A 14,509-nucleotide genomic window follows, 5' to 3' on the forward strand; every position below is an offset into this window, starting at 1 on the left:
TCTATGGATGGATCAGCCTGTAGGAGTGGAAGTAGTTTGAAATAGAGTTCTTAGTACAGCTTGACCTACTGTGGCTTGTTGTGTATACAACACATCTACACAGTAGTGCTTCATAAATGTGTGAGGCGTAGACCATGTTGCTGCCTTACATATTTTGTTCATTGGGATATTTCCCAGAAAGGCCATGGTAGCCCCTTTTTTCCTGGTTGAGTGTGCCCTTTGCTTTAAGATAGCAGGTTTGGATGCACTTAACTATCCATCTGGCTATCCCCTGTTTTGATATTGGATTTCCTGTATGAGGTTTTTGAAATGCAACAAATAGTTGTTTTGTCTTTCTAATTAGTTTTGTTCTATTAATGTAATACATTAGTGCTCTTTTGATGTCTAGTGTATGTAGTGCTCTTTCAGCTATGGAGTCTGGCTGTGGAAAGAACACTGGTAGTTCTACTGTTTGATTTAAGTGGAACGGTGAGATAACCTTTGGTAAGAACTTTGGGTTAGTTCTTAGAACGACTTTATTTTTGTGTATTTGAATAAATGGTTCTTGTATAGTAAACGCTTGGATTTCACTTACTCTTCTAAGAGATGTGATGGCCACTAGAAATGCAACTTTCCACGTTAAGTATTGCATTTCGCAAGAATGCATGGGTTCGAAAGGTGGGCCCATGAGTCTTGTTAAGACAATATTGAGGTTCCATGAAGGAACAGGTGGTGTCCTTGGCGGAATCATTCTTTTTAGTCCTTCCATAAACGCTTTTATGACGGGTATTCTGAATAGGGAAATTTAATGAGTAATTTGTAGGTATGCAGATATTGCTGCGAGATGTATCTTTATGGAAGAGAAGGCTAAATTTGACTTTTGCAAATGTAGTAGATACCCTACTATATCTTTTGGGGATGCATGCAATGGTTGAATTTGATTATTGTGACAGTAACAAACAAATCTTTTCCATTTACTTGCATAGCAGTGTCTAGTGGAAGGTTTTCTAGCTTGTTTTATGACCTCCATACACTCTTGAGTGAGGTTTAAATGTCCAAATTCTAGGATTTCAGGAGCCAAATGGCTAGATTCAGCGATGCAGGATTCGGGTGCCTGATCTGTTGTTTGTGTTGTGTTAATAGATCTGGCCTGTTGGGTAGTTTTACATGAGGTACTACCGAAAGGTCTAGTAGTGTGGTATACCAAGGTTGTCTTGCCCATGTTGGTGCTATCAGTATGAGTTTGAGTTTGTTTTGACTCAACCTGTTTACTAGATATGGAAGGAGAGGGAGAGGGGGAAAAGCGTACGCAAATATCCCTGACCAATTCATCCATAGAGCATTGCCTTGGGGTTGCTTGTGTGGATACCTGGATGCGAAGTTTTGGCATTTTGCGTTTTCTTTTGTTGCAAATAGATCTATTTGAGGTGTTCCCCAAATTTGAAAGTAATTGTTCAGGATTTGGGGGTGAATTTCCCATTCGTGAACTTGTTGGTGATGTCGTGAGAGATTGTCTGCTAGCTGGTTTTGGATTCCTGGAATAAATTGTGCTATTAGGCGAATGTGGTTGTGGATTGCCCAATGCCATATTTTTTGTGTTAGGAGACACAACTGTGTCGAGTGTGTCCCCCCCTGTTTGTTTAAGTAATACATTGTTGTCATGTTGTCTGTTTTGACAAGAATGAATTTGTAGGTTATTATTGGTTGGAATGCTTTCAACGCTAGAAATACTGCTAACAGCTCTAGGTGATTTATATGAAACTTTCTTTGATGTACGTCCCATTGTCCTTGGATGCTGTGTTGATTGAGGTGTGCTCCCCACCCTGTCATCGAAGCATCTGTTGTTATCACATGTTGTGGCACTGGGTCTTGGAAGGGCCGCCCTTTGTTTAAATTTGTACTGTTCCACCATAGAAGCGAGGTGTATGTTTGGCGGTCTATCAACACCAGATCTAGCAGTTGACCCTGTGCATGTGACCACTGTGATGCTAGGCACTGTTGTAAGGGCCGCATGTGCAATCTTGCGTTTGGGACAATGGCTATGCATGAGGACATCATGCCTAGTAGTTTTAGTACCATCTTTGCATGTATGGTCTGAGTTGGATACATTGCTTGTATAATCTTGTGAAAGTTTTGAACCCTTTGTGGACTTGGAGTGGCTATCCCTTTTGTTGTGTTGATAGTTGCTCCTAAGTACTGCTGTGTTTGACATGGCAGAAGGTGTGACTTCGCATAGTTGATGGAGAACCCCAGCTTGTGAAGTGTCTGGATAACATAATGTGTGTGGTGTGAACACCTTGTTAGCGAGTTGGTCTTGATTAACCAATCGTCTAGGTACGGGAATACGTGTATTTGCTGCCTCCTGATGTGTGCAGCTACTACTGCTAGACACTTTGTGAAGACTCTTGGTGCGGTTGTTATTCCGAATGGCAACACCTTGAATTGGTAATGTATTCCTTTGAATACGAATCTTAGGTATTTCCTGTGCGCGGGATGTATTGGTACATGGAAATACGCATCTTTGAGATCTAATGTTGTCATGTAGTCTTGCTGTTTCAGGAGTGGGATTACGTCTTGTAATGTGACCATGTGAAAGTGGTCTGATTTGATGTAGGTGTTTAATGTTCTGAGATCTAGTATTGGTCTTAGAGTCTTGTCTTTTTTGGGGATTAGAAAGTACAGTGAGTAGACTCCTGTGTTCTTTTGTGGACCTGGTACTAATTCTATTGCGTCTTTTTGCAGTAGTGCTTGAACTTCTAGTCCTAGAAGGTCTATATGCTGTTTGGACATGTTTTGTGTTTTTGGTGGGACGTTTGGAGGGAGTTGTAGAAATTCTATGCAATAACCATGTCGGATAATTGCTAGTACCCAAGTGTCTGTTGTTATTTCCTGCCAAGCTTGGTAGAACTGGCTTAGCCTTCCCCCCACAGGTGTTGTGTGAAGGGGTTGAGTGACTTGTGAGTCACTGCTTGTTTTGCAGGGTTTTTGGACTTTGAAATTTCCCCCGGTTTCTTGGGAATTGGCCCCCTTTGTATTGTCCCCGAAAACCACCCCTTTGGTATTGTCCCTGGTAGGTAGGTGGAGTTGTTTGTGAGGTGCTGGCTTGTGTGGCTTGACCTCGAAACCCCCCTCTAAAAGTGGTTTTTCTAAATGTGCCAAATGTGCCTCTGCCCTGCGGGGAATAGAGTGCGCCCATGGCTTTGGCTGTGTCAGTGTCTTTTTTCAGTTTTTCAATTGCCGTGTCCACTTCTGGGCCAAACAATTGTTGTTCGTTGAACGGCATATTGAGCACTGCTTGCTGGATTTCAGGCTTGAAGCCGGATGTGCGCAACCATGCGTGCCTCCTTATGGTTACCGCAGTATTTATTGTTCTTGCAGCCGTATCTGCTGCATCCATAGAGGAACGTATTTGGTTGTTGGAGATATTTTGTCCCTCCTCAACCACTTGTTTTGCCCGTTTCTGGTGTTCTTTGGGTAGATGCTCGATGAGATGCTGCATCTCGTCCCAATGGGCTCTGTCATATCGCGCTAGGAGCGCTTGCGAGTTAGCGATGCGCCACTGGTTTGCAGCTTGTACTGCAACCCTTTTCCCAGCTGCGTCGAACTTGCGGCTCTCTTTGTCTGGAGGCGGGGCGTCGCCTGATGTGTGCGAGTTGGCTCTTTTACGGGCTGCTCCTACGACAACCGAATCTGGTGGCAGTTGTGATGTGATAAAAGCAGGGTCCGTGGGCGGTGCTTTATATTTCTTCTCCACCCTTGGAGTTATTGCTCTGCTCTTGACAGGTTCTTTAAAGATCTGTTTAGCGTGCCTTAGCATTCCCGGGAGCATAGGAAGGCTCTGATAATTGCTATGGGTGGAGGAGAGGGTGTTGAAAAGGAAGTCATCCTCGACAGGCTCCGAGTGTAACGACACGTTATGGAACTCTGCTGCCCTAGCTACCACCTGTGCATACGCTGTACTGTCTTCAGGTGGTGAGGGCTTAGTAGGGTATGACTCAGGGCTATTGTCTGACACTGGTGCGTCATAGAGATCCCACGCATCCTGGTCATCTTGGCTCATGGTGGTATGAGCTGGCGAAAGTGACGGAGTTTGTGCCGGTGATGTATGAGTTACCGGTGGTGGAGAGGGTGGTGGAGTTACTTTCTTTACCACCTTTTCCTGTGGTGTCTTTTCTTGCGGTTGGAAATCGAGTTTCCTTTTCCTCCTGATTGGGGGAAGGGTGCTGATCTTCCCTGTACCACTTTGTATGAAGATCCGCTTTTGGGTGTGGTCTACATCTGTGGCTTGTAAATCTTCCTCAAATCTGTGTTTGCGCATCTGGGAGGAAAGTGATTGTTCCTCTGTGTATGAACTAGTTGTGGGTTCGGTTGCTGGTCGTTTTGGCACCGAAACCGTGTCTTTTGTTGATTTCGGCTCCGACGAGATTTTTCTCTTTTTCGGTGTCGAAATTTCTCGGCGTCGACTATCTTCGGGGCCGCTGTCCCTGTGCCGAGCAGCTTCGGTGGTGCTGTCTCGGTGTCGAACTTTTTCTGCAGCACTTTCTCGGTCCCGAGATTGCTGCGTGCCTGTGTCTCGACCCGAGTCGGACGACCTCGGCACCAGTTCGCCTTTTTTCGGTGCCGATGGACGGTCACCTACTTTATGGGTTGAGCCATGGCCTGCCGGCAGTGGCGTCCCCTGGGCTTTGTCTGTTTTCCCGTGTGGTGCTTGCTTCGACGTCTTACTCACGGTTTCTTCGACGTCGAATTCTTCCAAGTCCGATTCATGGATGGAGAAGGCTTCTTCTTCTTCTCCCTGTTCCTCGAACCCTCGTTGTCCTGTCGGCGTGGACGCCATTTCCAATCTTCTGGCTCTTTCGGTCGCGGAGTGTTTTTCTCGACCGAAACGCTCGACAGGCCTCACACGTTTCTTCCTTGTGCTCGGGTGACAGGCACAAGTTACAGACCAAATGTTGGTCTGTATAGGGATATTTACTGTGGCATTTAGGACAGAATCGAAACGGGGTCCGTTCCATCAGTGTCGATGTTGCACGCGGTCGGGCCGACCAGGCCCCGACGGGGGATCGAAATTACCCCGAAGGGCTACCGGAGCTCTTCAAGATTCGGTGTCGACTCTAATCTAACCCGATACCGAACGAAACAATACGGACGTAGTTTTCCGAAGTTCTGACTTTTTTTCCGTCCCGAAACACGGAGCGAAAAGGAACACGTCCGAACCCGATGGCGGAAAAAAACAATCTAACATGGAGTCGACGCCCATGCACAATGGAAGCAAAGAGGAGGAGTCCCTCGGCCTCGTGACTCGAAAAGACTTCTTCAAAGAAAAACAACTTGTAACACTCCGACCCAACACCAGAAGGCGGACTATGCAAAGCATGTGTATCTGCAGCTACACATGCCACCGAACATATTTGTCTTGGAAACAACTGTCTGCAAAACTAGCAATTCTACTGTGTCTGGCATCTTGTCGGAGGGGTTTCAGATGTGAGAGTTCTGGACTTATCAGGTAGAGTATTTACTCCAGAAGGAATAACTTTCTATATTTCTAGGAGAACAAAGTGTAACTCTAGGGTTGTTTCTTAGCCGGCATTCCCAGACATTCCAAAGTTGTGTCTAGTCAAGTCCCTCAGGGCTTATGAGTCCATGACAGAGTCGTTACGTCTCCCTGGGGAAAGACAACTTCTTATTGCCCCAACTGAACCTCACAAACCAGTATCTTTGCCTAATATTGCAAGGTGAGTTAGGTGGGCCACACAGGATGCAGGTATTGACATTTCCCAGTTTGGGGCCCACTCTGTTAGAGGAGTGATGGCATCAAAAGCCTTCTCTTTGGAGGCTAGGCTGGAGGATATCCTTAACACGGCAGACTGGTCTTCAGATTCAACTTTTAAAAGGTTTTATTTTAAACCAGTGATGAATCTGGTGACACTGGTGGTGGACAATCCTTGCCTCCGGGTCCTAACATAGAATTAAAAATTTCCTAGCTAACATAATGGAAAGTTTCAATGTTATTAAGGACTCAGAGGCGAGGATTACTCCATGCGGTTTTGTGCTAAGGTACTGAGCCCTTCCCATGCAAGACTCTCCAGGGGGATGGAGTTTGTGCATTTTACATTTGCTAGGTGGTGAAATTTTCTTCCTGGCATTTAACATTTGTAATGCATTTGATTCATTGTGCTGTACTCTATTACTTATCTAAGTTTATTTCACTGATGTGTATTTCCTTATTGTGGTAGTTTGCATGCTTCACAAGAGTATTCTCACTGGTTTCTCACACTGTTCTTTATTTTGTCAGGGGTAGAGTCCACTAAACAGGAATGATCTAACAGCGGATACGCTGTGTTCACAGGAAGAAAGAGGGGTATAGAACATCTATGGGGGATATGAGAGGAAATTGGAGCCCCTGATTGCAAGAACTGCTTTCTGTGTTTTCTTCCATTCTTTCATGGGAAATGTAGTTGCTGGATTGATAAAAACGAATAAAGTGAAGCCTAATCCTCGCCTCCGAGTCCTTAATAGAATTGAAACTTTTGGTTACATTAGCTAGGAAATTTTTAATTATATGCTACATTTTCACAGACGACTACGTTGGCAAATGACTTACAATAACTTTCACCGGGATTTCATGGTTTGGATGGAGGAGAACTACCGCTAACTCAGTTAATCACAAGAAGATTTTATCATTAATTTCAAATGGTAGGTCTTCTTTTTCAAATCTGACAATCCCTACCATTTCTGGTACCCAATTTTCACCAGCTACGAAAATAAAATTAAGGAATTGTGGATCTGGCTTACTGCCAACATTTCTTTCAAACCTCAAATGAATGCAGTCATAAAAAAACTAGTTGTACCAGATCAATTAGAATACACCTATTTTATATTTGATAATTTTCTTTTAAAAAATACACATTAAAAAGATCGACATGCCCGACGCTCAGTGAACTGTCCTTTTCCAGCATCCATCTCTGCAGTTCTACAATAAGTGATTAACTGATTAACTGCCGGATAACTGCTGATCTGAAACTGAAAAGATCTCTACGGGATGGAGTTGTTTGTGACCGAATGCACTTCCGAATGTTCAGTGTGGTTGAGAGCTTGTTGCACACTGGTAATGAATTTCAGAGCTTAGGGCCTTGGATACAAAAATAGTAGTCCCTCCTGGTAGACAAGTTAAAAGTAGGAACTTACAGCAGAAGTATATTGCTGCTGCTGCTGCTGCTGCAAAGTGATTTCCGAGACTCCTGTGAGCTAATTTTCTTACACAGATATTGAGGTGCGAAACCATGCAGCAATTATAAACCTAAAATACGGTCTGAACTCTTATACAAGCAGAAACCAGTTTTTTTAAGGAAATGATCAAATGTAAAATAGGTTTGTGTTTATTGACCTGGTAGAACTAGTTTTTATGACTCCATTCATTTGAGATTTGAAAGAAATGTCGGCATCATGCCAGATTCCACTGTTTCTTATTTTCTGCTGAAAATCAGACGCCAGAAATTCTACGAATAGCGAGATCGGAAAGAGACGCCCCAGCTAGTGTACAACCCATAGAAAATAGAGACCTGAAAGCTGGGTTAACACAACACCCCCAATGGTGCTCAAAGACACAAAAGTGAATCAAGGATGGACATATTCAGTGTACTTTTCGAAATGATTTTTTTCAGACATGTTGTCGGAGCCACTGTTTTCTAAAAGTGCTAAAATGCATAAGTGGGGAAAACCTGTGCTAAAAATATTTCTTTTTTGTTTTCGAAAACATCTGTTGCTGGCTATATATCCAGTAAGAAGTGTGTTTTTGCGGTTTGTTTGATTCCTTTGTAGCAGCCATGCTTTAACTGGCCCTTCAGCCGTCTACGCAGCAACAGAGGAAGAGGTAGCTTTAAGCAGGTGGGTGCACCACGTGCTTCACAAGTAAACAAACTGCACGGTTTCCATCTTGTATAGAGCATCCACGGTAGTTTCCATTATTGCCAATGTAAAAAAAGTTTGGAAAATGCGGATTTACTTTCTAAGCTTGACAATGGAAGAAAAAAGAAAAATTTGATTGATTTAACAGATCGTATAACTATATCTTAATTTGACAGATCCTAAAGTGTTGCCTTGTTAGCAATTTGAATTCTCATGTAAAACAAATATGGAAAAAAAAGCAGCATTCTTTTGTACAGTAGTGTGCACAAGTAATGAATATATAAACGTAATGTACAAGTATATCCTCTCAGTGACCCCAACCGTGCCTTGTGCCCTGCAACATGACTGTCCCCTCCAGCTGACAAAAGTGCTCACCAGAATTCTCCATCCTCCATTTGGTTCCGTAGGGAGCCGCGTTCGGATGGGTCTATGGTATTCCATTCCGGGGAGCTGAGGAGAATGAGGCAAACAGAAAAAAAGATCTATTGAGAGCTGTTCCTTTCACCCAGCCTCCTGCCCACCAATCCGCTTTTTCAAGGATGTATTGAGAGTACAGATGCTTGGGTGAGCTCATTTCAGATAGCCGCATGAACGTTTGCGCCAGAATCTCCTTTCTGCTAAAGAGTAAACGTTTTGGTTAGGAGTACAGCAGTCAGGGAACTGGGGATGTATTCGCCCCACACGAGTATGCACGTATGGCTGGTGCACACCAGCCATACACGAAAGATGAGACAGGGGAAAGGACAGGGTTCACGGTAAGAAGAGCCCTCAAGGCTGAGTCATTAGCCGATACATCGTGCTTACCCCATTATTACTTACTTGTCACTCCAGGGCCCAGTCCACTCCACCTCTCCCCACGGATTGCGCATGCGAATTAGGCTCGTATTCTGCCCTCTGTAATTCACCTAAAAGACAAAAATGCCCATTAGACTTTAGGACAGAGCCATATCGATGTACTGATTCTGGAGCATTCTAAAGTGTGAACACTATGAAGAGACCCCACTGAGTGTCTCTTAAACACAAAGCGCTTTTGGGAGAGCAAAATTTGAATCTGGGACCCAAATGGCCTCTCATGCACCCCAGTTCCGCCTCACAAGTTTTGACTTACACATGGCATCCAAGAAAGAATGCGTAAAACAAGTGTGTCTCAAATGTTTGCTGAGAAACGCGGAACCAAACTTCCATCGTGAACTAAATCAGAATTGCACCCCTCTTGAATTGTTATGTTTCGTACTGCACCGAAGCCTTTCCACTACCAGCACTAATAGCTTTGTTTGTGACATCATACGTTTTTGGAAGTGCTTTCGTATTAGTAATTTCTGGCGATAAGCACTAAATTAACTGTGAAAGGTAAACTTTCTCAAAATGTGTAAAAGGGAAAGATGCATCATGGAAAAGCTTTTGAACCACCCCAGGCATGTTTATAAATGTTGCCTTCCTTCGTTTGATGTTGTGCCCCGATGAACTAACAGGAAGTAGACTATTCAGGGACTGACAAACCATTCTTGAGGCTTGTCTGTGTAGAGTCCAGATAGCGCTAAACTTTTTAACCCTTCGAAGCCGGCCAACATATTTGTAATGCTAAGTTCCTAAAAAGTACTCCTTGAGTAAAGTTCTACTCTGATGCCTAGTTTGGTGTAATTCCCTTCAGACGTTCTTTTCAGTTCATGAAAGCAAAGAATCCCATGAGAGTGGGAAAAAGTCACTTCTTTCACTGATTTGCATAAAACTTGCCGAACAAAAATTAACCAATTTTTGGAACCTTTTTTTCTAAATTAATTGAATCCCGTCAAAATTATTGAGCAAATAAAAGTATTTCAAACGGAAACTCTGACCTAACCATAACTATAAGTAACTATCGTAGGTCTGTAAAATAAATAAATATATTCAGCTATCACTTGACCTTTTGAAGAAAAACTATTTTTTTAAAACACAAAACTTCAGAAATACTGTAATGCTGAAAAATGAACCTTTACTTACCTTCCTTGTCTCAGGGAGGTGGGGTCTCACTGGAACACCAGGTTGCCCATAACAATATACACTCGCACAGCCTGTGATACACTTGTTGATTAGAAAGCCTACAGAGTTTTCAGATATTGATAGGAAACCACTTCATAAAAAAATCTGAGAATATCTGAAAGTAAATTCAATATACAACAACATAAAGAGCCCAGAGAAATATAATTAACTGGTACCATAGCTCTCCATCATTAGAGAACCACCTATGACCACTGATCCTCACTGACGGCGAAGAATATCCTAAGAGATCAAAGCTCAAAAAGTCTAAATGCTAGAGACACACCACATCTTAAAGAACATTGTGCAAGCATGTTTCAGAATGAGAAAGGAAAACTGTATGCAGAAAATGTATTTACCTCTTTTGCACCAGTTACAGAGTAGGCGTGGCCTTTGACAAGCTTCTTGAATGTCACAGCCTCCTGGTCGGTTACACTGGTGATCTGCAAGGAAAGAGTGCGGTGAATATATACCTCAGTCTATGGGAACATTACCTTCTGGTGCTCCCTTGTCCCAACAGGAAAGCAACTGTGCCACACTGTTTGTGCCTGTTGCAAAGCTCCCCATTTTCACACTTTCACATTCCCTCTGGCAAATAAGTTTATTCTTCACAAAGCATGCACCTCAGAATGGCAGGAGGCTGTGGCATAGTAAATGCTGATATACTAAGGATTTACTTTCCAAATTATGGATGAATTATATAGAACAATCCCGTAATGACTTGCTAATTATGGGATAATGACCTGATTAGCAACTTTAACAAGGACAATTTAACCAGAATTACATGCACGATGATAACCCTTTCATAGACTATGACCTTCTCCAGAATGATCCATTACTGCTAAGCATCGTGTCTACTCAAAAATAACCGAGTCATCGTTAGACAATAATCCACTCCATGATTATACATTCATCATCCTGAATATGCTCTGCTCGATGAAGGCACGTTCAAGATCAACTATGATCTAATCAATGTTGGTTCACTTATCAACCAACAATGGCCTACTCGTTACCAGGTTACAGTGTCTTATGCGGCCTGTCAAAACATGACAGCTGTTCACTTATATACATACATCTTTTGCGGATATCCCTTTGCTCAAGGATTATTTTTTTACAGCTAAAACAACTAACTGTTCGACTTCTGAGCCTCGTCACTCCATGTATTTCCTTCTGGGACTGAGCCTGGTTAACATTTGTAAAGGAATAAATACATGTCTACTAAGTATATAGAACACCCCACAACGGTACATGACAAGTTAACACAAGCCAAGCATTCGTGAGCATGCGCTATGTCAGAAAAGAGTCAGCAAATAACGGAAAACAGTATGTGGGTCCCCCGCCTCCATTAAGGTCATCCAGTCCCTATACCACTAAACAGACTGGCCCGATTCTTTTACAAAATCTTGTTTTCAATTAATCCTTGGAGACTCAACTCTCTGAATGTATGACTTTGTTAAACAAAAAAATAAGAAAAAGAGCACGGTGGAAATGGAATAATCTGGTAAACTCAGTTTACATCAGTATTCCAAGACCCTGGGCTCTATGTAAAATTTACATAACTAAATCTAAGATGAAAAGATCCGAGAAATATAAGGAGCTCTGCAGCCCTAACTCCAGCTCAGAGGTCCTACATCACAGCTTATTCTAGCACAATTCAGACCTGTCAGGTCCTTAATAGGCCTGGAGTAAACAAACACTTTTTGGTTTTAATAAACGTATATCGATAATATACTAAGTCGTAGGGTCTTTGGCCAGTTCTAGTCATCTAATAGTCTATCAGTGTGTCACTCATATTTTTGGTCTGTCCACCACAGAATCCTGCGTTGGCCAAAGGAACATCCTACTTCAGTCACTAACTGTTCTCGAGAGATGACAGTATTCTGTCATTGCACAATGTGCACTTACACCACAATCCTCTTGAAGAGTTTTATAAAAAAACATTTACAAATAGGGGCAAAGCCAAAATTCAAAATTTTGCAGCCAAAGCCTTTTGGAGTTGCTAATGGTTGTTTTATACTCTAGCTGCCTGCTAACAGAGAAGGGTTGTGTTTTTTCCCATTTCTGTGTATTCCTGCTGTTTTTTCTTTCTCTCTGGACAGTCCCTGCGTCACCCCCTGTCCACCTGGATGAGACAGGATAGAATCTGAAAATATACTCTTGCTGTTTTAATTCAAACGCTCCCAGGACCGAGATGGCTTAAAAAATTGCCCTGTGCCTGCTCTACTTAAGCTGTGTAGGCAGGAGACGCAATCAGAAGATCTGCTCACCCCAGACTGCTACAACCCTGCTCAGGACAGCGGAGTTTGGATCACTCACTTCCAGGCTCCACTTTTAAAAGCTGAAAAAAGGCCTTGAGGATTGAACATGAAAATGTACCCGTATGAATAAAAAAGGCACTACCAGAACAGCTCCGAGTGTAGTATAGGAATATCCCGCCTGCAGTGAAGGTCAAAGAAAGCCTCTTTTCAATGTCACCGTTAACATCGAGCAAAGACCAGTGCAGCATGTAAAATGGGGGGAGACAGACAATTTCCTAAGGCAGGTGGATGTTCCTGCAGGAGACCCCCTTCACTGGTACGAATGTCATGGGTTTCACACAATGATACTGTGAGAGCTGGGCACACACAGCAAAGCACTACATTTCACATATGGTATTTTAAAGCGCGTGCCTAGCCAAAAGGTAGACTATCATTTTAGGCAGCACATTTACTGAGTTCTTCACACAAGCACGTGGCAAAAACAACACCGATAGTAGGCATTAATACGGGCCGATCTGAAGATTATTTGATGGCATGCCGATATTTTAAAGCAGCCCTGATTGCCCCTCATGCACTTAAGGGCCTGCAATCCCTTCAACCCCCTATATTTCCCTCCAGCTGGCCCATTCCGAACTTACATCAATGGAGCAACCCATCAGTGACCCTCGTTCCAGGGCTTTCAGGATAATCTGGTATAAATCTGACGGGGGCTTGGTCAGGTCGAACCACTCCGTCACTCCTCCAGTGAAATCCTCGAACCCCTCGGACGTGCTGCCACCCGAAAGTGCTTCATAACTGCCATTTACCCTGTGAAGGACAAGGTGGGAAAACATTCAATACTGAAAAAAACAGAACACAAGCGACAAAGGAAAGTAATTTTTCTGTAGAATAGGTTTGATGCCCATGTTTTATAATCTACTGCCACCTGGTGGTTCAAAAAACACTTTGGTGTCTATGGATTGTAAATAACAAGGGAGACCTAGGTTTAGAAATGCTCTACGTTCTCAGTCATACTGGAGTATTCAGCTTATGTCCTGTCCATCAGCAGAGGGCGTTAAACATGACAAGGAAGAGAACTCGGCAGAGCACCTGAAGGCTGGGACATGTGATCTTCACTACAAAGGGGATTATTGAAGAAGCTGCATAGATGGGGCAGGTTTACAGGAAACTAGGATTTCCTTTAAAGAGTAAATGGATGCATATTTCTTCACAAAATGGCTGGCACGATAGCAGATTTGAGTTAGCTGCTTAGAATCCAAATGGCCAGAGGATCGTGAGGGTGAAAACTGGCAAAGCCAATTTAGCCTTTCAGCTTTCTGAAGTTGTTACACAGATTAACAATACATTTTAGGGTTAAGACATGGCAAACAAAAAACAATCAACTATCTTTAAAATGTCTGCACACAGCTCAGGCCGGTGCTCACGGGAGGTTAGACCAACTCCAGATAATTGTTAAACAAATAAAAAGGAAGCACTCCGTAGCAGACTTAGCTATTTATTTTCTTGTAAACAGTCAACCCGTTTCAACCATAATGGTCTTCTTCACGACTAGTTGTGAACAAGACCGCTATGGTTAAAACGCATTTACTGCTTATAAAGTAACAAACAGCTACACCTGCTAAGGAGTGCTTCCCATTTATTTGTTTAACACACACACACACAAACACACACACATATATATATATATATATAAATATATATATAAATATATATATATATATGGAAAATGTCACTTACCCAGTGTACATCTGTTCGTGGCATTAGTCGCTGCAGATTCACATGCCGTGCACATCCCGCCATCTGGTGTTGGGCTCGGAGTGTTACAAGTTGTTTTTCTTCGAAGAAGTCTTTTCGAGTCACGAGACCGAGGGACTCCTCCCATTTCGACTCCATTGCACATGGGCGTCGACTCCATCTTAGATTGTTTTCCCCGCAGAGGGTGAGGTAGGAGTTGTGTATGCTAGTAATAGTGCCCATGCAATGGAGTGAATGCGTATGTACATAATGAAGTTTAAAGTAATATATTTACAAATGTACAAATGTTTAAGATCTACTTCTGAACGGCTACAGGCTCCCGGGGAGGCGGGTGGGCGCATGTGAATCTGCAGCGACTAATGCCACGAACAGATGTACACTGGGTAAGTGACATTTTCCGTTCGATGGCATGTGTAGCTGCAGATACACATGCTGTGCATAGAGTAATAAGCAGTTATCTCCCCAAAAGCGGTGGTTCAGCCTGTAGGAGTTGAAGTAGTTTGAAATAATGTTCTTAGTACAGCTTGACCTACTGTTGCTTGTTGTGCAGTTAACACATCTACACAGTAGTGCTTGGTAAATGTATGAGGCGT

The 14,509-nt window shown here is 43.0% G+C and overlaps 1 protein-coding gene across 1 annotated transcript in view; it reads right to left on the reverse strand.

The window, feature by feature from the left end:
* CAPN1 (calpain 1) overlaps window positions 1-14,509 on the reverse strand; it is a 332,385-nt gene that overhangs the window by 90,454 nt on the left and 227,422 nt on the right. The window contains exons 6-9 of the mRNA XM_069208074.1: window positions 12,800-12,968; window positions 10,263-10,346; window positions 8,707-8,792; window positions 8,263-8,337 (exon numbers count right to left, since the gene is read on the reverse strand). Of these exons, the coding sequence (XP_069064175.1) occupies window positions 8,263-8,337; window positions 8,707-8,792; window positions 10,263-10,346; window positions 12,800-12,968 (414 nt within the window). The remainder of the gene's footprint in view (window positions 1-8,262; window positions 8,338-8,706; window positions 8,793-10,262; window positions 10,347-12,799; window positions 12,969-14,509) is intronic.

This window comes from Pleurodeles waltl, chromosome 9, assembly GCF_031143425.1.
Source record: "Pleurodeles waltl isolate 20211129_DDA chromosome 9, aPleWal1.hap1.20221129, whole genome shotgun sequence".
In the NCBI taxonomy this organism is placed as follows: domain Eukaryota; kingdom Metazoa; phylum Chordata; class Amphibia; order Caudata; family Salamandridae; genus Pleurodeles; species Pleurodeles waltl.